Source organism: Mesocricetus auratus, unplaced genomic scaffold (assembly GCF_017639785.1).
Source record: "Mesocricetus auratus isolate SY011 unplaced genomic scaffold, BCM_Maur_2.0 Super-Scaffold_100015, whole genome shotgun sequence".
Taxonomy (NCBI): domain Eukaryota; kingdom Metazoa; phylum Chordata; class Mammalia; order Rodentia; family Cricetidae; genus Mesocricetus; species Mesocricetus auratus.
The window spans coordinates 15,886,362-15,907,908 of record NW_024429198.1 but is presented as its reverse complement, the minus strand read 5'-3'; the positions used below and the strand labels follow the sequence as shown (position 1 = coordinate 15,907,908).

General features: G+C 34.7%; 1 protein-coding gene across 3 annotated transcripts in view; it reads right to left on the bottom strand.

Moving 5' to 3' along the window:
• Cdh12 (cadherin 12) overlaps positions 1-21,547 on the bottom strand; it is a 937,606-nt gene that overhangs the window by 185,924 nt on the left and 730,135 nt on the right. Inside the window, exon 1 of one of the 3 annotated variants that reach the window (XM_040757655.1) lies at positions 2,418-2,568. The exons of the other annotated variants lie outside the window; for them this stretch is intronic. Within the exon in view, the coding sequence (XP_040613589.1) occupies positions 2,418-2,447 (30 nt within the window). The 5' untranslated portion in view covers positions 2,448-2,568. Of the gene's footprint in view, positions 1-2,417; positions 2,569-21,547 lie in introns of those variants that run through there. 3 annotated transcript variants of the gene reach the window in all.

Here is a 21,547-nt window from a genome sequence, read left to right as displayed (position 1 = left end):
TTTTTAGGTTCAGAATTTTAGGGGACAAAATCATCTATAAGTTTCTAAATATCAACATGTGTGGATCAACTTGTTTTACACTGAAGTAAGTACAATGGTGCATTTTAAACAAAAACAACTATTTCTTGCATTAGGTCAACTGGAAGTGCATTATATCATAACATTTAAAGGAAGGACGTCAAAGATATTGATCGAGTATTCAAAGAGCTCCATATTGAGAGCAACACTTCCCTTTATAAATTGTCTTCCAAAACCAAAGAACATTGGTATCTCATTCTGATCGGATGCACTGTGGCAGCTGAGTCTGCCTCTGCCTTTCACGTGATTACTGTTAAACTTTAATCAAATGCATAGATCCATTAACTTTATTATGTTGCTTAAAAATAGTCTGAAAGTAAGTCATTCTATCTATAAACTAAATAGTATTTCTAAAACTTAAAGTTTAGTAGCCTCTTCATTATATTGAATTTAGCTTAACATAGTCGAGTTGGGGTGGATGTCATTCTGGTTTTTTTTCCACATGTTTTTCCTTCCCCGCTCAAATCTATAAACTATGCAATGAACAATTTTAAATCCTCTTATTATAGCACTGTTTAGCTGTGGTCCAAGCTAATTGTTCCCCATTCTTTGTTAAAGAAAGCATTTCTCACTGAACTTCATTTTTCTGGATAATAAGTTTTTATGTGGTTCTTATAAAAAACACAAATAATGATGTGCTTCTTCACTTTAAGACACGCTCTGTTTATTGCCTTATAATACAGTGAGTAATTTTTCTTCAATGACCTGTCTATGCACGTGAGTGCAGCAAATGCGGTGCACATTTTATTTTATTTTCCAGGGGAATGCCTGAATGGTGGCATATTCTAGCTTAGCTCTGTGTATATCCCAGCTCCTAATGAAGCTTGAAATTCATTGACCTATGCACAAGCAGACATTATCGTTTTTAGAAAAGGTATTTGAGAAGTCAGCTCAGACATCTATCATTTCTCATACTAAATTGACTTAAATACATCTAACTGTTTGACGCGTCAACTATCGTTATTATAATTAAATTATTCTTTCCATGGCTGTAAAACTGACCTGTCCAAATTACTGTTTAACGTCCCAAATATCTGAATAGCCTCATCACTCTACCTCAAATGTGGTGACTAGAGACTGATTTTATATGATTGTTAACCAGTTACGAGTTGTTGCAAATCATCAGCAAGTGTAATTTGAGTTGGTAAAAAGAAAATTCAGCAGATGGCTGAAGACATGGATGAGCAGTTACAGGAAGTGACTGCTTTCTCACAACACCTGAATCTGTTTCCTAGTACTCACATCTTACAACAAAATATAACTCCACTTCCTGGGAATCCAGTACCCTCTCTCACCTCTAGGGTCTAGAGCATATTCTGCATGTGATTCATGTATGCACATTAAAATACCAAAAATAATAAATAAACATGTTTAAAAGAAATGAGAAATAAATTATAAAGGTAAAGAATGACCTCACATATCTTGTCTAATGTGACATAAAATCAGGTCATTAAAACCGTATTGTACCTCAGAGAGCATTGTTTCAATTACTTGATTTCTCAAATGAGGAAATTAAGAATCAGAAGCACTAAGTGATTTTCCCAATATCATACCTCTATTTAATTACAGAAGCCAGAATAGAAACTGGGTTATACAAGCCTCTATCCACAGTTGCTTCCAGTACTCTTAAGTGAAATTAACTTATGATTTGCAGTACTTTCCTCAGAAAATTACCTTTACTGTACTGGTTAAATCAAAGTATTGTGTCACCATAAAAGGTAAAATAGAGTAAAATATAAACGAGCTTACAAGTCTAATAGGGTCAGTTAGAATATATTTTATTAGAGGCATTTCAAAATAGTTTAATCTATAAATCCATTATAACATTTATATGAAAATTGTCAATATAAGGAAAATGCTTCAAAGATTTTGAACAGATCAATGCTTAGATTAAAAGTGTGCCACATACATTTTAATCTCATTAACAATACAAAAAGTAGAACACTTGAAAAAATTATTAGATGAAAGCTATACTAACCAACATTTCTTTGCATGGAAACAAAAATATAAGTCAAATGAGATATGTTTTGTTTAGTGACAATTACACTAATTTTTTGAAGACTTCATGAAAATAATGCACTTTAGTAATATTATCTCTTCTGAATCTTTAAAAAGCATTTACTCCTTAACAACAATAGATATTTCAATATTTGTAAAATATACTACACATACCGGTTGATAACCTGAGAAAACAAAACCCAGAGGTGATAGATAAGGCTATATAATTCATGTCTTTATTCATTAATTTTAATCTTATGAAAGTCCATTTGTATGTTTTGAAACAACAAATTTAAACTTTCTCTCTAGCATTTTCCCTCCCAAAAATGCCCAAAGCTTACCATGATGAGCAGGCAGTAAATGGTGAGCATTCTCCACACTTCGCATTTTTTATCACATGTTATATATTGTGGGGAATAAAATTTTATGAAATTATAGTTACAGACTTGAAATGGATTTTAAATCTCTTCATTTTGTATGTCACAAGTGAGAGCTGTAAACCTGAAAAATTAAAGCTGGAGTGTAATTTATCTTACCGATAAATAGTCTGCTATACATTATACACTTTTGAAGTAAACACTAATAGACAAGACTTAAAAATGATATTTCTCCACGGGAAATCATGTGATAGATAGTGAGCAGTGCCATGAACATAGCTACAATTGTGTCACTTGGATATAGAGATAGGACTCTCCTCTTTGCTCTTATATTCAGTTTGATATATTCTACAAGAAAACATCAAATTATCTCTATCTTTTAATACTTGTTTCTGCTTATACAACAAATACTCAAGCCAAATTGATCTGCAAATTCCCCTGATAACATATAAGCCATGTACCTGTTTATCAGGAGTTACTTAAAAATCTAAAGTAAGGATATACTTCACAGCATTTTTTTCAAATGTGTAGCAGAAGATTTAGGAGTTCTTGTAACAAGTGATTTGTTGGATGTGGATGGATATTTTGATGAGGGCTGAAACTTCCTACAAAGAAGAAAAATTTCAAAAAGAATACGCATTTTGTTTGTTTGGATTTTCGGTAAGGGGTATAACCCAGGCTGCCCTGGAACGGGCCCTTTAGACCAGGCTTGCCTTAATCTCACCGAGACCTGCTTTGACACTGCCTCTTGAGCGCTGGGATGGAAAGAGTGTGCTATCACCTAACCCCATATTGATGTCTGTGGCTCGTGCTGTAGCCAGCAACCATGTGAAAGTCCATGACCCATGATCCCACTGACTATAAAGGGCAAGAGAGTCTCTTTTGTAGGGCTGTAGATGACTGCAAACGCACAGTTGAGCATCGGAGACATAGAGGACATCGGTTACAACCCCCCCTAAAATAAAAAGTAAATAAATAAAAACAAACAGTATAGGCAGGATGCCATTGAGAACTCTTAAAAACTATGAGAGGGATGCTTAAGATTAGCTCTTCACAGTTGATAACTTCTGGCAAAGACTGGGGAGGGGAAGGGCTAAGTTTTCTTTTTTTTGTAAAAATTAAAGTATGTATTTATTATATTAGGTTCATTTTATGAATAATTTCCAGAAACTAATTAATTTATTTTGTTTGTTTGCTCATTTGTTTGCCTTGGAATGTTTTTTATATCATTTTTTATTTTAATTTTGAATAGCTTGTTTTACATGCCAATCCCAGTTCCCTCTCCCTCCCCTCCTCCCGCACTCCCCTTCCCCCCAGCCTCCCACCCTATTGCCAATTCCTTCCACATAGGGGATATCTAGAGTCTGTCATTTCACTCCGGGTAGGGTCTAGGCATTCCCCTAAGAGTCCAGTCTGTGAGAGCATCCCTCTTTGTGCTATGGGCACACAATGACTGTTTGTATTCCAGGGATAGACACTGATCCACTGCTCAAGGCCCCATAGGTTGCCCAGGCCTTCTCACTGACACTCACATTTGGGGGGGTCCAGATCAGTCCCATGTTAGCCTCCCCGCTGTCAGTCTGGGGTCCAAGAGCTCTCCCCTGTTCAGATCAGCTGTCTCTGCTGGTTTTGCCAGCCCATTCTTTGCCAATTTGCTCATCATTCCTCTCTCTCTGCCACTGGGTTCCTTGGGTTCAGTTCAGTGTTTAACTGTGTGTTTGCCTCTGCTTCCATCAGGGCTAAGTTTTCTTTAAGGGACTGGCCATTGAGAATTTGACCATGCTCCACTGAATATACAGCAACACAAATTGGACTTGTTGCTTTCTTTTTCTTTTGTCTTATTCTTTTTTTTGTTTGGGGTGAGGATACTCAGGTAGGTGTTGGATCTGGGAGGACAGGGAAGTGAATGTGTTTGGGGTCACTATGTGATATTTACAAATCATCAATAAAAATATTATGCTACAAATACAACTCATAGCTCGGGGAGGCCTGTAGAAGAGGGGAAAGAACGATATATTGTTAAAGTAGGAAGGGAAGGAGAAAATGACCACTGAATTAACTAAGCAGGGCTCACAGTGACTCAGTGAAACGAGAGCAGCAAGCATGGGACCTGCTTGTAACCGCACCAGGTTCTCTGCATGTATGTTATGGCTGTTGGCTTGTTTTTGTTGTTGTTGTTGTTGTTGTTGTTGCACTCCTAACTGTGGGAGATGGAGTGTCTCTGGCTCTTTTGCCTCATCTTTTTTCCTCCTAGCTTGCCTTGTCCACCTTCAGTACTCATCTTATTGTAACTTGTTTTGTTGTGTTTGGTTGTCCTCTATTGGAGGCCTACTCCGTTTTGAAGAAGAAGTAGAGAGAGTAGATCTGGGAGAGTGGGCAAGTGGGAGGAGTGGGAGGAGTGGCTTGAGGAAAACGTGGTTGAGATTGTTATGTGAGAGAAGAACCTCTTTTAAAATATAAAAAAGGATTAGTCATGCTGTACACACCCAATCTTGCATGTGGAAGTTGTAATGTAAAGAAACAGACTAAAATACCAGTTTGGGGGGCATATACTGCCTTTCTTGTTTTTCCTAATTTAGAAAATAATTTCTAGTAATTGTACTATTCTATGAAAATTAATTTTCCCTTCCATAAAGCCACATATTTAATTATAATGAGGATTTCACACAGGCACATGACACAGCAACAAACACATAAATAAACACAAGCATTACCAAGTGCATTTAGCTATGCAGCATAAAGAACAGCACAGGCTTTGACACACATATTGTTAAGTGTCTATGAATTTGCATCTATGTGTAACTTAGGCATGAATTTCCTTCCACCCCCTAATGACACTGCACTCCTGTCTCTCATAAATCATACCAGGAATTCTCTCACCCTGATGTCCATTTTCTTTTCTCATATACCAAACTGATTTGATATAGTCCAAGTCATGTAAATAATTTCATTCTTGAAGTATAACCAGTCATTTTTGTTCTATTCATAACTATATCATCAAGTTATCCATTAAAATTTAAAAGACAGTTGCCTCTCTGAAAATTATAGTAGGTTAACCTACTTTCTTATACTTGTCTGTTAAAGTTTTATTGATGTTTGTTATTAGTGAGATATACAAAGCAGTTCATTGGGGCAATCTTTTCTTTAATGTGACTTGACTGAGAAATCCACACTTTGTTTCAGAAGCTATTTACCTTCTATTATGTCAGCACTCCTCACCTGCATTCTTCTCCTTGACCTTTCCTGTCAGGATAAAGTTAGTTTTTCTTATAGCACAATTTAGGCATTGATGAGGAAATGAGAATTGTTCATTCCCTGCACTTCTTTCATGTATAATTATGGGAAAAGCATCAAAAGTCTTATAATAAATGTCTGTATTTATAAGAAAGTGTATTTACCCTATTCCCATTATGTATTTATAGGACTGCAGCCATTAGATGTCTTTCTTAATGCATGTAATGGATCTGATTATTAGTGAAGGGCAGCATTTTAAGATATCAACTCATCCCATCCCTCTTCTGCTCCATGGAAAGGGTGATGTTTTCCATGGGCATGGGATGGGAGTTGGTGGGTGCATGGGAGAAAAGGAGGGAGAGGGAACTGTGATTGATATATAAAATATGATTGTTTCTAATTTAAATAAAAAGATATCACCTCAATAATACCTGTCAAGTTCATAGGAGCTACCCTGTTATGGGACTTTCCAGGCAATATTGTGCACATGTCAAGTCATCAAAATTCCCTTAATTAATTAATCATAGTAGCTTTGAAATTAATAAAAATGTTGTTACTATGCACTTAGAATGTAATGTACTATGTACATAACCAGACTTTGGAACAAAACAACTTGTATTGGGCTATGTGCTATGTGACTTTATAGAAAATATCTATACATATCTATCTATATCTACCTATCTATATCTGTATATATATATATATATATATATATATATAGAGAGAGAGAGAGAGAGAGAGAGAGAGAGAGAGAGAGAGGGGAGAGAGAGAGAATGCATGTAAACCAAGATGGACTGAGTTTTGAGAGTCTCCAACCACAGACTATATAGACTAAGGTTATAAGCAAGCATCTCCATACCCTGTTATAGCACACTCATTCAGTATAACATAAGAGTGACTGTGGCAGCATTGAAGCTCACAGAAAATGAACATTGTGAATCCTGTATATAAGGAAACTGAGGAAGCTATATGACTGTCAGTCACTTGTAACCTCTTTCTTTTTTCTCAATGCCCCGAGAGCAATTACTTCTATCACTGAAGACCAGCCATATTTAAATGCCTGCTGTCTTCCTTTTCTTATGCTTTATGTTCGTTCTTTCCTCTCATTCTTATACTTCACGGCCTTGCTCAACATCTGTGTCCAGTATATAAATGTCTTGTGGAAATCAGAAACGGGTCAGATCTACCAAGGAGAAAAGGATATCTTAAGATAGAATAATGAAACGAATGGACAAGTATAAATCCCAGAGGAGACAAGCAAGCCCAACCTCTCTCTGTGTAACAAATCTGCTTATGCTGGATACAGAAGCAAGGAGCTTGGTAAACCTTTTCATGTGTGCTAAAGCATCACAGGAAAAATCTGTTCATGAGACACTTTTCCAAATGGTATAAAATAAGATCATTTCCACTGATTCCTCTTGATGTAGGAATTATTGCATGGGAATTTACTGCAAGAAAACAGTAAACAGTTTAGCAATTAGTAGGAGCCTCACATTGTTCCTTGAAGAAACAAGGACTGTTATAGCCAGGCCATAAGTGAAAATTATAAAAATAAACAAATATTTTTACCTAGCAGACACATAAACACAATGTTGTAAGATTCAATTACACTATTTACCTGCTATGAAAGTTTGTCTCTACTCAATTGAATATCTACCCACTTCCAAACAGAGCTTATCATGGGTTCTAAAATGAAAAGAATATTTTTACTAGGAGTTCTTTCTTTACTTGCAGTATCAAAATAAAAGAAACAAAGAGTATTTTCTTCACAATTAAACTTGTTTTACTTAATCTTATACTTATCAATTAAAATTATTTTTTGATTAGCTGCTGGGCGTGGCTCATGCCATTAATCTCAGTACTCAAGAGGCAGAGGCAGAGGCAGACAGATCTCTGTGAGTTTGATGCCAGACTGGTCTACAAAGCTATACAGAGACACATTGTCTCGAAAAATCAAAAAATTTATTTTTGATTAAGCAAATTTTGGAAATGGTCATGGATCTGATAATTTGTATAACTGCTGTGTAAAGAAATAGTTATTCTAAAATTGCTTATATTTTACAATTTGGAATTAGGGCCACAGAAGTTAAATCAATTTCCCCACACTTTAGCTCTTTACAGTTGATGGATTCTGGCAAGTAGGTGAGGGGGAAAACTGGTTATCTTTAGGGGGTTGGCCACTGGAAGTCTGAACACACTCCAATAAGTATATAGGCAAACCAAATCGCAAACTTCAGGTTACTGATATGTTTGAGTCCCTGTACTAGATTCCTTCAATGGTAGACTACGAACTGAAAGCATAAATCTAATCAACCTTTTCCTCCCCAGCTTGCCTTTAGTCATGGTTTTATATCACAGGGATAAATACCCATACTAGGCCAGGGTCCTTGTACCAGATAGGAACAGGCAGAAGAACCAAGGCAGATCTTTTCTTATGTCTCATGAAATATTAATGATAAACCTGTAATAGAGGAAGGTGAGTATCCAGGCCAGTTTGCATTGCTGAAAGGGAAAAGAGCTAAGGTGTAATTAGAGTCTCCTTTTTTAATTGAAGAGCCTAATGTAAGATGTGAAATTCTAAAGGTGTTAGTGGAAAAATTCAGAGAATTTCAAAAATTGGTGACTTTCTGAAAATATTCCAATGAAGAAGGAAACAAAATAAGAACCATTAGACGGTATTACTTGAAATGATAAAACTTCTGCATAGAAAAGGACATATTTAATATAGTGAAGGTACAGCCTAAATTAAGAATGATATTTCCACTAGTTATACATGTGCTACAAAATTAAGATACAGAACAGATAAAGAACTAAAAATGTTAAGCACCTAAATTCCAAAGAAGCCAATCATGAAATTGCATAATAAAATCAATAGACAGTAAACAATAAATTAGATACAACTCAAAATGTCATAAACAGCATCTATCACACTTAGTAAACTTAACTAGATATCAAACCAATGGTTAATCTAGACCCTAACAGCTTCAATCAGTGAGAGACTAAGCTTTTGCACAAAACCAGGCACAAGTGAGAAAGTTTATAGATATCACTCAATTTCTCAAAAAAGATACAATTAATGTAATATAGACTAAGCAGATTATGTTTATTCATTAAGGAATATACATGTATATAACTTTATGTGTGAATTTGAAAACAATTAATATAAAAAAGAGGCCATGAATTTGAAAGAGAGTATGTAGGAGTGTTTGAGAGTGCTGAGAAGGAGGAAAGAGAAGGGGGAAATATATATTTATATTATAATCTCAGAAAATAAGAGAAATATTTTAAAGGTTATTTTTCTAAGATGTATCTAAATGCTTAGTTGCCTATCAATAGTATTTATTTTATTTTACTAATCAAAGAGTGAATGAATATTCAGTTTACCAAAGAATATTTAATCTAAGGTTCAATAATTGAACCTTTTTTGAAATTCAAATTGCCATGCCATGTAAAAAGCTTTATGCTTACAATTACATTTTTTGTCTCTTCTCTATGTCTTAACCTATCACAGTGGTGATTTAGTTTCACAAATGGGAAGGATTTGTATAAGAAGATAGTGCAAAGATGGCAGAGACTTGAAGTCTAACCCAAATTCAGTGGAACCGTCTTCTTATCCATGAATGAGACACTCAAATATCTTTATTGCATTCCTGGTTTATCTTATTCCCTTTCTGATACAGGCAACCTATTCTTTTCCTCCCTTTGCTCATTTTCATTTTGAAAACATATGGTTGTGCATTTTTATAAGACACTTGTCAAAAGACAATTCTTTCATCGTGCTGTCTTTTTGTAGTAACTGTCAAAACTTGTCAGGAAGCCAGGTCTCAGAGCTGATAACCACAAAATGAACACTGCTTGGCACATTTGAGAATTAGTGCTCATTGATAGTGACAAGAATGGTTCCAAGGTAACTTAATGAAAGTGAAATTCTTGCAGTGGCCTTTATGTTTCTTTATTTCATAGACTCTAAAACACTCTGACCCCATTGTTTCTTAAGCCTCATTTCCTCTTACATGACCTCTCTCATTCACTGTATCCATCATGTCCTGCCAGCTCAGGGAATATGAATTAGCCAATTTATTCCTTTCTCTGCTCCCCAGAGATCAATATGGCTAACAGCCTCACCAGTAGTCTGTATCTTTGTAACCATGATTTATTTTATTGTTAAATAATACTAGGAGCTTCTCACAAGCTGTCTTGCATAATTTTCCTGATATTTATAACATATATTGTATTGTAAGTTGAATAAAAATTTCTATAACAGCAGGAGATATATTCTGTTTTTTATCCTGCGTGTATTTCAGCTATACAGAAAATGCCTTGTCTGCTAAAATTATTCAATAGATAATTTAGAGCTAATGTGTAATGTTGCCAACATTCCTTGAAAGGCATTTTCCTTTTATGTAAGTTACCAGAACTTTTTCAGTGTGTAGAAGTTTCAGTGCCAACACTAGGTCACAGATAGTGGTGGAATTGGTGTCTTTCCTACACAATCCCTGTATTCCATCCACAGTGCTACATAAATAAGGAGATATCCTAGTCGTCGTTTTATGAGCCCACCCACATGCTCAACTTAATTTAGTCCACTGGGAAGATTTCCAGTTCTCTCGTGAATCTTTGGTTGTACACACCAAAATCGAAGGGAACTACCTTTCAATGGATTCTGTGACAATTCATGACTAGCTTAATTGAAAGCCTTTCTGTTTCTTTTGAAGTAACATACTTGCTTCCACACACACACACACACTCCATATCTGTCTGTACTTCATTTGTATCACATTCAGGTTATTTCATTCACTTTCATAATTCCAATCCTCATTCATTCAGAAAATGTCCTTCTTAACCAGTCTCTATCTCTTCTGTTACAGAAGATGTCTGAAAACCCATAAATATTTTGTCTGTTAATTCTCTGTCTTCAGATATGTACAAAAAGAATGCTCTACCCATTCAGTAATGCCATGAATTATCACTGTAGATAAGTAAACGACAACACATGAGCAGGAATGTATGCTAGCTTATTTAGGAATTTCATTTTATACATGCACCCTTAAAAATCAAATTGTTCATCAGAATTGCACACAACTTTTATGTCAATTAAAAATTAACTTGAGTACTTCCCCCAAATCTGTTACAAGATAATACTTAATGGCTCCAATAAGTGTATGTTGAAAAATGAAGGCATTGTGAGACCTGTGAAAACTCTGTTTGAACTCTCTGACTTTACTTATTTTCCCTACTATTGTTAGACTGAGAATCACTCAAGAATGATTCTGGAGGTTGGCTACGATTTTTTTCTTTTTTTACTTTTTTATTTTAATTTAAATTAGAAACAAGTTTACTTCACATGTCAAACTCAGCCCCCTCTTGCTCCCCTCCTCTCCCACCTCCTTTCAACCCTCCCACATCCCCTCCTCCAATCCCCACTCCACTCTTCAAGGAGAATGAGGCCCTTCATGGGGGATCTTGAAAGTCTGTCATATGATCTGGGGCAGGGCCTAGGACCTCCTCCATGTGTCCAGGCAGAGACCGCATCCCTCCATGTGAAATGACAGGTAGGTACTTATAATAAATTAATTCCTTTTTCCCAAGGGTAATTCTTATAAGAATTGGCATATTTCCACTGGAGGAAGATACAAGACAAGGTTGCCTCCTGTGTTTTATTTTATTTTCATGGAATTAATTGTTTGTTAGCTCTTCTGGCTGAGAAAAATTAAGGTTTGGCTAGAATCTGGCAAAAGCCATTGGAGAAAACACTTCTTTATAAATCATTAAATCTCACATGCTGTCTTACAACAACAAGAAACATGCTTAGGCACTTATGTTCAATTGCAAGGATACATTTATGTATATATGCTTACATATAGTTAACTCACATATTTATGTTTTATGTGCATATGAGGGAAGAGTTTAAAAGACAAAGAAAAATGTGGCAAAAGACAGAATCAAAGATAAAACAAAAACTAATAAAGATTTTGTGTTCACTACCAAGCAAACACTTAGAGGGTAAGAGATTTTTCGGTTTCTTCACAACTATTCTTCTAATACTTTTATTGTCCCAAATTTTGCTGAGTCTATTTGTATCCCCAGGAATTTATTTAGCATGGAGTGAAATGCCAGTACCCACTTTCAGAACTACTGAGAGGATGTGGATAATGAGCTCTTACAAAAATTCCTAAAATTGGATCATATGCATTGAGATCTTTGAATTGAATTTATATTATTAAACTTCTCACATTTCACAAGCATTGGATCAATTTGCCTGTGGCCACTTGCTCATTCATATGCCTTATGATCTTATTGCTGCAATTGTATTTCCTTGAGAGTTGACAGAGGTACTTGAAACTTGGGCTTAAGGAGTTTTTCTGAGTAGGTTGTTTGAGATTGTACCACTCCGGAATCTAGAGTTTGACCTGAACACAGATAATCTGAAAATTGTGTTTTAGGACTGAATATTTTTATTAGTCAATATACAAAGTGAAGAGAATGCTATGAATGTTAGTTCCCTGTGGTGCCCTCTTCTCTTTCTCTACACACAGTACATTCTTAAGCAACCATGTCTACATCATGTCTTCATTTATAGAGTAGAATGAGTGTCATATTTATCATGTCTTGGCCTCAGCTAGAGGCTCAGATCTGAGTACTGAGGTAACCACAGGGATTCCCTATTGGTTTTCTACTCTATATTTACATAAAGGTCTATGAAGTCTCCAGACTCTGGGACAAATGTAGATGAAAATAACCTTTAAATCAGCCATTAAGTTCTCACTCAAAAGACACCATTGCTAGGTTTTGAGCTGATTGTCAGATCCTGGTTATTGACTGCTTAATGTACCATTATGAACACTGGGTTCTTCTTGGCTACCCAAGTAAAGGGTAAGCAGAAGAGAACAAATAAAACTAAATAAATATGGAGTTAATTTGTTTTCCAATATTGAAAAAAATTTGACAAATGTTAAATACAGCTTTATTATATTGTTTGATATTGTCAGTTCAGGTTACTAGTTCCAGAATTATGATGATATTAAATGGGCTCAGTCTTAAAGCAATGGGATTTACTGGTTTGTAACATTTTCTCTTCCTTTCACATTTTTTCCATGTCACTTTCTGTATGAATATAAATCTCTTTTCTTTTTTTTCTTTGACCATGAGAAGGCTAGGGTAGATATTCATAGCCATTAACCTCCCATCCATTTAACAAACTATACTACATGTTTCTCACATTTAACCAGGGTTGACTTAGCAAGGTTTTTATTCTGGGTGAGTAGCCAGCTTCACCCGAATCACAAATGCTCTTTGCTTCACAGAACTCCATTGCTTTTGCTTCCCAAACCAATTATACCTTAGATAAACTCTTGCCCCTTTAATTTTCTTTCATGGTTTTCTAAGGAAAATGTACAAACCTCTAAGGCATTATTACTCTCAATTTCTAGTTTCCCACTCTTTAGTAAGAATATAGATGCCTTGTTCTGCCTTATAATGAATTAATTATTTTCAATTCTGACCAATAAGATTTCCCCTGTTCTAACACAGTGCTATTTATAGTCATATTAAATATTTAATTCTTAGCATTTCATGTCTTACAAAATCACATGAATATTGTCATATATGCTAAATTTACATGTCCCCCTCCACCCATCTATATACAGTTGTTCATCTATCAATAGGATTTCTTTTATTCTACTTTAGAATGTTGGGACAAGCCTTTAAGGGAATGTCTGCCCTGTAAAACTCCTTGAAGACCCCTCTGTAAAGAGGTATAATGTCATTTTTTCAGGCATATTCCCTGAAGAGGGAATATTAGTGTTTATTTAAGCTTAAGGTGTACCATTAACATGCAGTTTAGACTCACCAAAGCCTAGTCAACTTTCAAGGAAATAACCAAAGTTGTATTGGTGATTGGAACTGCGGGGAAGTTAATGATGGCAAGCAGCATTTTGAGGGATTCCTAGAAGAACAATGGGACACAAATTTTCTTTGTATCCTGGATATTCTACACAAGATTAAGCCAGACCAGGCATGAAATACTAGTCTTCAACCAAATAAGCTAACTTAATCAAAGAGTGAATGAATATTCAGTTAACCAAAGAATATTTAATCTAAGGTTCAATAATTTTGAAGATTTAAAATGTAATATAGTTGTTTCTATTGTATGATCTATTAGTCTTTGTAAAGCACAACTGGACATATTTAATTATTTAAAGAGAGCAATTTTGTTTTTGACTAAGTGAAATAACTGCACTTTTGTTGTTTAACATTTTGAAAACTTAAATCCTGCAACCCTATGCTCTGTTTGTAGATGGATATAAAACTTTGAGCAATATATGGGCAGCAGGCTGCTAGACACATGTATTTCTTGTCCAGGGCCTTACACACTTAAATCATTCCTTATTCAATTGACTATTTTTGGTTTTGTTTCCTTCAATTCTATTGTGATTATTTAACTATTTCAATGTTTCATTATGTTGAATTATAATGCAAGAAAAATACTTCCCAAACAGGGCTTGAAATAACATACAAATAAAAAATTTAATGCCCAGATTTTCCACTTGTTTTTAATAATTAAAATAAACTTACACTTACAATTTACAAAAAAGAATAATAATCTCTTAATAATCAATTTTAGAGTTTCAAGTGTCATTTCATGTGGAGTAGTTCATACCTGATCTATACTGAACAAATGTGTTTGCCAAGTGAAGAAAGGTAAGGTTTGAAAAGCATAAGCTATTTCTTCAATCATTTTTATTTATTTAAAGTATTGCTAGAATCTTTAACCTACTCTGGATTTTTCTTTATCAGTCAACACTCCTAACCTAAAATGTAGAATAATGTTTTTAATTATTAATTACATCAATACCAAAATATATTTCCCGAATTAAAATGCACATTTTTTATATTAAAGTCAATTATTGAAATTAATTGAAAACATCTGTTAATACTGGAGAATGTCTGCCACTGGGACTTCTGGTTATTCAAGAAATGACTCACCAAATCCTTAATGAACTACACATGAAAGTGTTTCTCTTTTTTTTGTTGTTGTTGTTTTGTTTTTTTGTTTTTTTGTTTTCCAAGACAGGGTTTCTCTGTATTGTTTTGGAGGCTGTCGGTCCAACCTGGCCTCGAACTCACAGAGATCCGCCTGCCTCTGCCTCCCGAGGGCTGGGATTAAAGGCGTGTGCCACCACCACCCGGCTGAAAGTGTTTCTCTTTTTCAATTGTGACTTTAAGGCTATTTTTATTTATGTTCATATTTATTTCAAAGCATATCCATTTTATCGGTGATTGGCCTCAATTATGTCTGTGTAGCACTTGCATGCCTTGTGCTCCCTGGCCCTAGACTGGAGTATTTGATTGCAACAAACTGAAGTTGCTGAGAGTTTTCAGCTGCCATGGGCTTATTGGTAATGGAACCCAAGTCCGCTACAAGATCAGAGGCTATTTCTTCTTAACAAGCAAACTGTCTCTGCAGCTCCCTGTATTGTGTTTTTAGTATGTTTATGGGTGAATTTTTCCTGTGTGTGGATATGTGCATGTGAATTCAGAGGCCCTTTAAGACCAGAAGCATGGAGCTCATGGAGGTGAATTTACAGATTGTTCTGAACCTCCTAGGCTATTTACTAGGATTTGACTCAGGTCGTCTGGAAGAGAATTATATGTTCATAATCAATGTGACATTTCTTCATCTCTTCAGGTCCACTTTTAAAGTTTTTATTTGTTTGTTCCTTTGTTTTTATTATTATTACAGAGAGGGAGAGATGACACAGTAGTTAGAATTAAGTCTTTTTTCACAGAGGAGCTGGGTAAGATCCCAGTATCCACATGGATCACAAGAATATATAAATTCCAGGGCATATGACACAATTTCTGACCTTCATTGGGCACCAGGAATGCATGTTGTAAGCTTACATACATGTATGGAAAACACTCAAACATATAAACATTCATAAATAAATGTAAAATAAATGAATAAATTCATATGTTTTATTTCTTTATTGTGTGCTTGCGTGTGTGTGCACAATATACTTTTGGTGTGTATGTGTGTGTGCATGTGTGTGTGTGAGAGAGAGAGAGAGAGACAGAGACAGAGACAGAGACAGAGACAGAGTGTACACATCATGGATTACACAGTGAGATGCAAGGAAAAATTGCTGCTATCTGTTCTCTCCTACAATAGAGACTGAACTCAGGTAGAAAGGCTAAATTGCAAGTGTCTTTACCATCTGAGCCATCTCTCTATGTGGCTCTGTGTTATGCTTTCTTTTCAAAAACAGTTAAGTGCTTAAAAAAAGTTGGTAGAATTTTCCAGTGAATGTATTCTAATGTAGAGGAGAATACTGAATTTGTAGACCTTTAATTTGGTTCAATGCCTTCAAATGAAAATTGCATCATTATCTTTTAAATGGACCTGGTATATTTCTTCTATTTTTGAGAGGCTTATTATTTGTACTTCAGTGGGTAGCAAGTTATGGGTAAAACACTTTCTACATGCAGATTTACACAACTGCCAAAATGACTATGCTTGATTCCGTAATAAAATGTGAACATAGAAGGATACATGCTACAAAAGATATTTTTCTTTTCACTTAAAGAAATAAGAAACTTGTTTATATACATTCATAAACAGTAGTTGTAATAAACAATAACAAGAAACATTTCATTTCAGTTTAGCCTCTCCTACAAGCTGTATATGTGACAGAGATGACAGACAGCGTAAAGAATGTAAAGAATGGTAGAAAATTTTACTAACTATACTTTAGACATTGGCCTACTACACAGAATTTGCAAATGTTTACGGAAATTAAGTGCCAAGGAACTAAAGCTGCCAATCAACAAATAGGCAAATAATCAAAATAGACATTTTGCAAAAAAAAAACAAACAAAAATGAGCATGAAGGTCAAATAAAGTATCAGTAATGCTAGACATAAGGGAGAGAAAATTAAAACAATTTGAGATGCTACCTTACCACAGATGGAATGGATGTCTTCAACAAATCTAAAAACAAATGCCAGAAAGGATGTGGACAAAAAGGAACCTTTACTCTGTAGGTATGGATAAAAATGAATATAGCCATTATTGAAATCAGTTTGGAGACTTAAATGAATGCAAATAAAATTATCATGTAATACAGCAACTTCACTCTTGACTTTAAGCCTAGAGAACTCCATATCATATAATAAAAGTATTTATTTTCACTCTCTTGTTTATTTTTGCTGTATTTACTATGGCAAAGAATTAGAATGAACCTTGTTGCTCATCAACAGACAAATAGAGAAAAATTTATATATTTATAAATATATATATATCAGATGGTATGAATATATATGACATATATAATAGAAATCAGCTCTAAATACAGATGAAATTAATGTTATGCAGGAAAATGGAAGGATTTAGAATGTATATTATTAAGAGAGGTCAAACAATTTCAGAAAGAAAGAAATTCATGTTTTCCCTTATATTGGAACCTAGACATTAATATATTTTTATATATAAACAAATATGAACATAGGTATAGTACAATGTGTAGAAAAGAAAATAAGGAAAAGTGAAGAGTGGAGATAAGTAAGGATTAAATGCAGATAACAGGCACAGGTTATAAAAGAGAATACAAAGGTAATTATGTCATTTTGGTGGGTGTATCCGTGTCTAAAAATATACTTCATAAAGACAGTGTAAAATCCACAGTAAAGAACAATGGTTTCAGACTCACTATGTAAACTATATAAAAGGTTGTGAGATTTATAGTCTTTGGTTCTGATGAATTTCAGTGTTTCTATTTTTAATTTGCAATTTTGTTTATAATGTTTATAAACTTAAAATATATGTTATATTCATGCATAATAGCTCAATTTCTACTTTATATACAAAAAGATGAGTTGATGTAGTTGATATGTAAGTGCTGTAACTGTAAGTTCATTCAGTAATACTATGAAACCTGGATGTGAATCCTAGTAAAGCAAATAATAGAACATTTCCCAATGACTTAAAATGGGAGATAAAACTAGAGAAGTGTTCAATCAACCATAACTGAGATTAGATCTTGTTTAATTTTCCCAGAGTTGATTCTGTTTAATTAGGAGTTGACATTATCTAGCATCACATTTGTACATCACTGTACAAGAAGAAAAGTAAAACTCTGATATGCTATGTTCTTTCTACTAAAGAAATGCTTAGTGAATGGAAATTTTGTATTGATATCTGTTTTGTATGTCTTTTGAGATTAATTCTTTCACGTATCAATATATAATAAATTATTACTACATGGAAATTTCCATACTATATCAATCCCTGTTTGAGTTACTAATAATTTCAGAAAATAATGCAGTTCAAAATAATCAATGGAATGTTTATCTGTAACTCTGAAAACTGCTTCTCCAAAAATCATTTACATTAATAAAACTGTCAAAATGGGTTGAAATATGCAGAATTCCCACAAATGATACTCTTAAGTGATGGGGGAAGTCCTTCTGTGTATATGTTTGATTTGGTATAAGTAAAGCACTGTTGGCCAATAGGACAGCAAGATATGTTGGTCTGGCAGTCTAGGAGGATTCTGGGAAATGTAGTGAAGAGAGTCAACATGATGTGATCCATGGAGAGAGAATGCAAGTCAGACAATCTCAGAAAGATAGGTCCTTATAAAAATATGTATATATATATAATTACTACAGTGTCCTGCGTGTTTTTTGGGGGCTGAAGCGTCAACAGAACCCAGGTGGGAATCCAGCAACAAATGGCGCCCAGACTTGGGGAATGAACTTAAGAATCTACCAAAAATTTAAAAAGGGATTTTAGAAACAGAGAACAGAGACAAGCATAGCTTCTTGATAGCAGCATTTTCTGGAATGGGCTCTGTTTTGCTAAAGACCAGGAGAGACTTGTGTGGTAAAGTTATGCCTGCTGTCTTGGAACAGCTGTCAGCTACAGCTATTAACAGATAAAAGAAACATGGCCAGCAAAACAAAGATTTACAGTAAAGTCAGGTTAAGATGAAGAAAAACCTCTAAAAGGTTTACAGTGTGTTTAAAAATATATGTAGACTTAGTAGAGAAAAAGCAACAGGATAGACAAAACAAAACAAAAAACCATATACGAAGAGAGTAGCTGGGTGTGGAGGCACACACCTTTAATCCCAGCACTCCAGAGGCAGAGACAGGTAGGTGGATTTCCACAGAGAAACCCTGACTCAGAGAAAAAATAAATCAAAGTAAAATAAATAGAATAATACAAAAAGCCACATAAAGATGGAAAATACGCAGAGATTCTGGATACTGTATGGTTTTGTGTTGTCTTTGAATTGTTTAATTGCTGTGGAAGGAGCAACGATTACTAAAACATATTTGTTTATCAATGCTGCTGAATTAATCCAACTTATATATTTTAAAAATGCTTTGATTTCTAAATACAAGGACAGGTTACTTGGGAAAAAAGAATCCATTCGTGTTTCCACAGAAAATGAAAAGCCATGGATTCCTTCCAGATTTATATGGTTTGATGAAGCAAGATTCCCGAAAACACTGTCCCATGCGATGCAGCCTTGCATACTATAAAAATATGGACTTGGCCAGGAGTCTGTGTTTTGTCATGATACCCATGGTATGGACAGCACCCCCATCCAGCAGAAAGCCATTTGGAATGAACAACGCCCAAATTCCCAATTATTGTTTAAATGTTTGTTTTCATTTATACAGGGTTGCTTATAAATGGTAATGATCACAGTCAATCTCTTTCTAAAGGGAAAAAAGAAATATGGTATAGCAATGAATACTTGTATTGGAATGGATTTTCATCTATTGATACAAATTTAAGGTCAGTTTTGTGATATGTATATTTCTCCTTTTGTTTAAGCATTGTGTTTATACTGATATTTAAAAATATAATGTATAATTAAGTACAGATTACAGATACTTATCTATAATAGTGAAAACTTTTAATTAGGTTAATTAGTTTTTCTATATGGAGATATATTTGAGATAGATAGATAGTCTTCAAACCTTTCAAAGACCTTCAGAAAATTGCATTTAAAATGGTTTAGGGTTTCTCTTGACAATGAATAATGTCTGCTCCTGGCACAATAATTATATCTGAAAGGAAGATGGGCATTGAGGAAACTCTCTATGGAGTTTGCTTTCAACATTGGAAGGTTAGCCATCTGGGCAAGAAACTGCTCTTGCCTGGACTGCTTGACTGTTGCGGTACAAACTGGACAAGCAGGACCCACAGGAAAGTAACTGCTTAACTTGGAAAGTTTTACAGGCTTCTTGCTTCATGGAAGAGTCTGCCAGACATTCTGCTGGACACAGAAAATGATTGACAAACTGCCAATGCAGGTGGACAGTTTAAAATTTCTTGCTCTGCCAGACACTGTGGCCTATGGGCTGAAGATGGATGTCCCAACGTTACAGAGGAACTTCAGATGACTGTCCAGGTAGAGAGATGTCTCTGTCAGTTCTGATGTTTATATATTATCCTTCTGTGGTCTTTGATGGAGTTGAAGGCAGATAGTTATAATTATAGTTTTTCTTAATTATGATAAAAGATAAGCTACATATAAGATTTTAGACTCACAAAGATAGGATAGATGATATTTTTTAAATCTTGCTAAATGTTAATGGACTACATGTTTACATTTACAGTTCATGCTTAATAAATGCCTTGTTATATATTCTACTATGTTAAAGTTAAAATTTTTCTTTTTATTTAGACAGAGAAGAGGAGATGATAGGTAGGACTAGGAGGATTCCGGAAAATGTAGTGAAGATAGTTGTTGCAATGTGATCCCCAGAAGAGAGAATGCAAGTCTGGTGTTCTCAGAAAGATACGTCCTTATAAAAATATATATTAATGATTATGGGTTAATGATTAAGTCAGAGCTGATTAGGAACCATAGCAAATGGCCAACAACTTTATAATTGGTATAGGGTCCTGTGTGTTAATTGGGGCATAAAGCAGCAATGGGATGCCAGCAACACTTATCCTTCAACATACATGGTTGGAGGTCACATCAACATGTCCTTTGTTATATTGTCCATGCTTATTAAAACCACAAATAACATTCAGCTATTTAACAATACAGTCATGATATCATACCCAAGGCTTTCTAATCTCAGCACCATTTTGACTGTTCTTTTAATTTTTTTGTTCTTCTACAGGGGTTAATTTGGTGTATTATAATATCATAGAATTCTGAAGCAAATAACTGACTTACATCCTAATACTGAATGATCATATTTGATAACATTACAAAAAGAAAACTAGCAAATCTATTTGAAAAGACATTATATTCCATCATAAAACTTTGTGTTTATAATTCGCATTTTTAACGGTATAAATTATTTTTATTTCTCTAGTTAGTAGAATCCTCTTATTTGTCATTGTGTAGTGATGGGGGAATTTATTTTGTGTATATGTCTCTCTTATTGGTTAATTAATAAAACACTGTTGGTCACTAGGAGAGAAGGAGAATTCTGGGAAATGTGGTCAAAAGTGGAGAGTCACCAAGGGATCCCGGGAGAAGAGAATGCAAGTCTGGCATTCTCTGTAAGATATGGCCCTATACAAATATATATTAGTAATTATGGGTTAATAATTAAGTCAGAGCCAGCCATTAAGAAACCATAGCAAATGGCCAACAGCTTCTTAATTAATACAGTGTCTTGAGTGCAATTTGGGGGCTAAATGGGTGACCCAGGCAGGATTCCACAACATGTAGTACAGTTTCTTAGTAACATATAATCTCCCTTTCTTTAAATCATATTTTTCTCTCATACCTTATATCCCAAGCTGAGTATTCCTTCCCTCCACCACTTCTCAGTCCCTCCCCAACCCTACTTCTCCTCTGCTTCATATCCAGTCCTCCTCA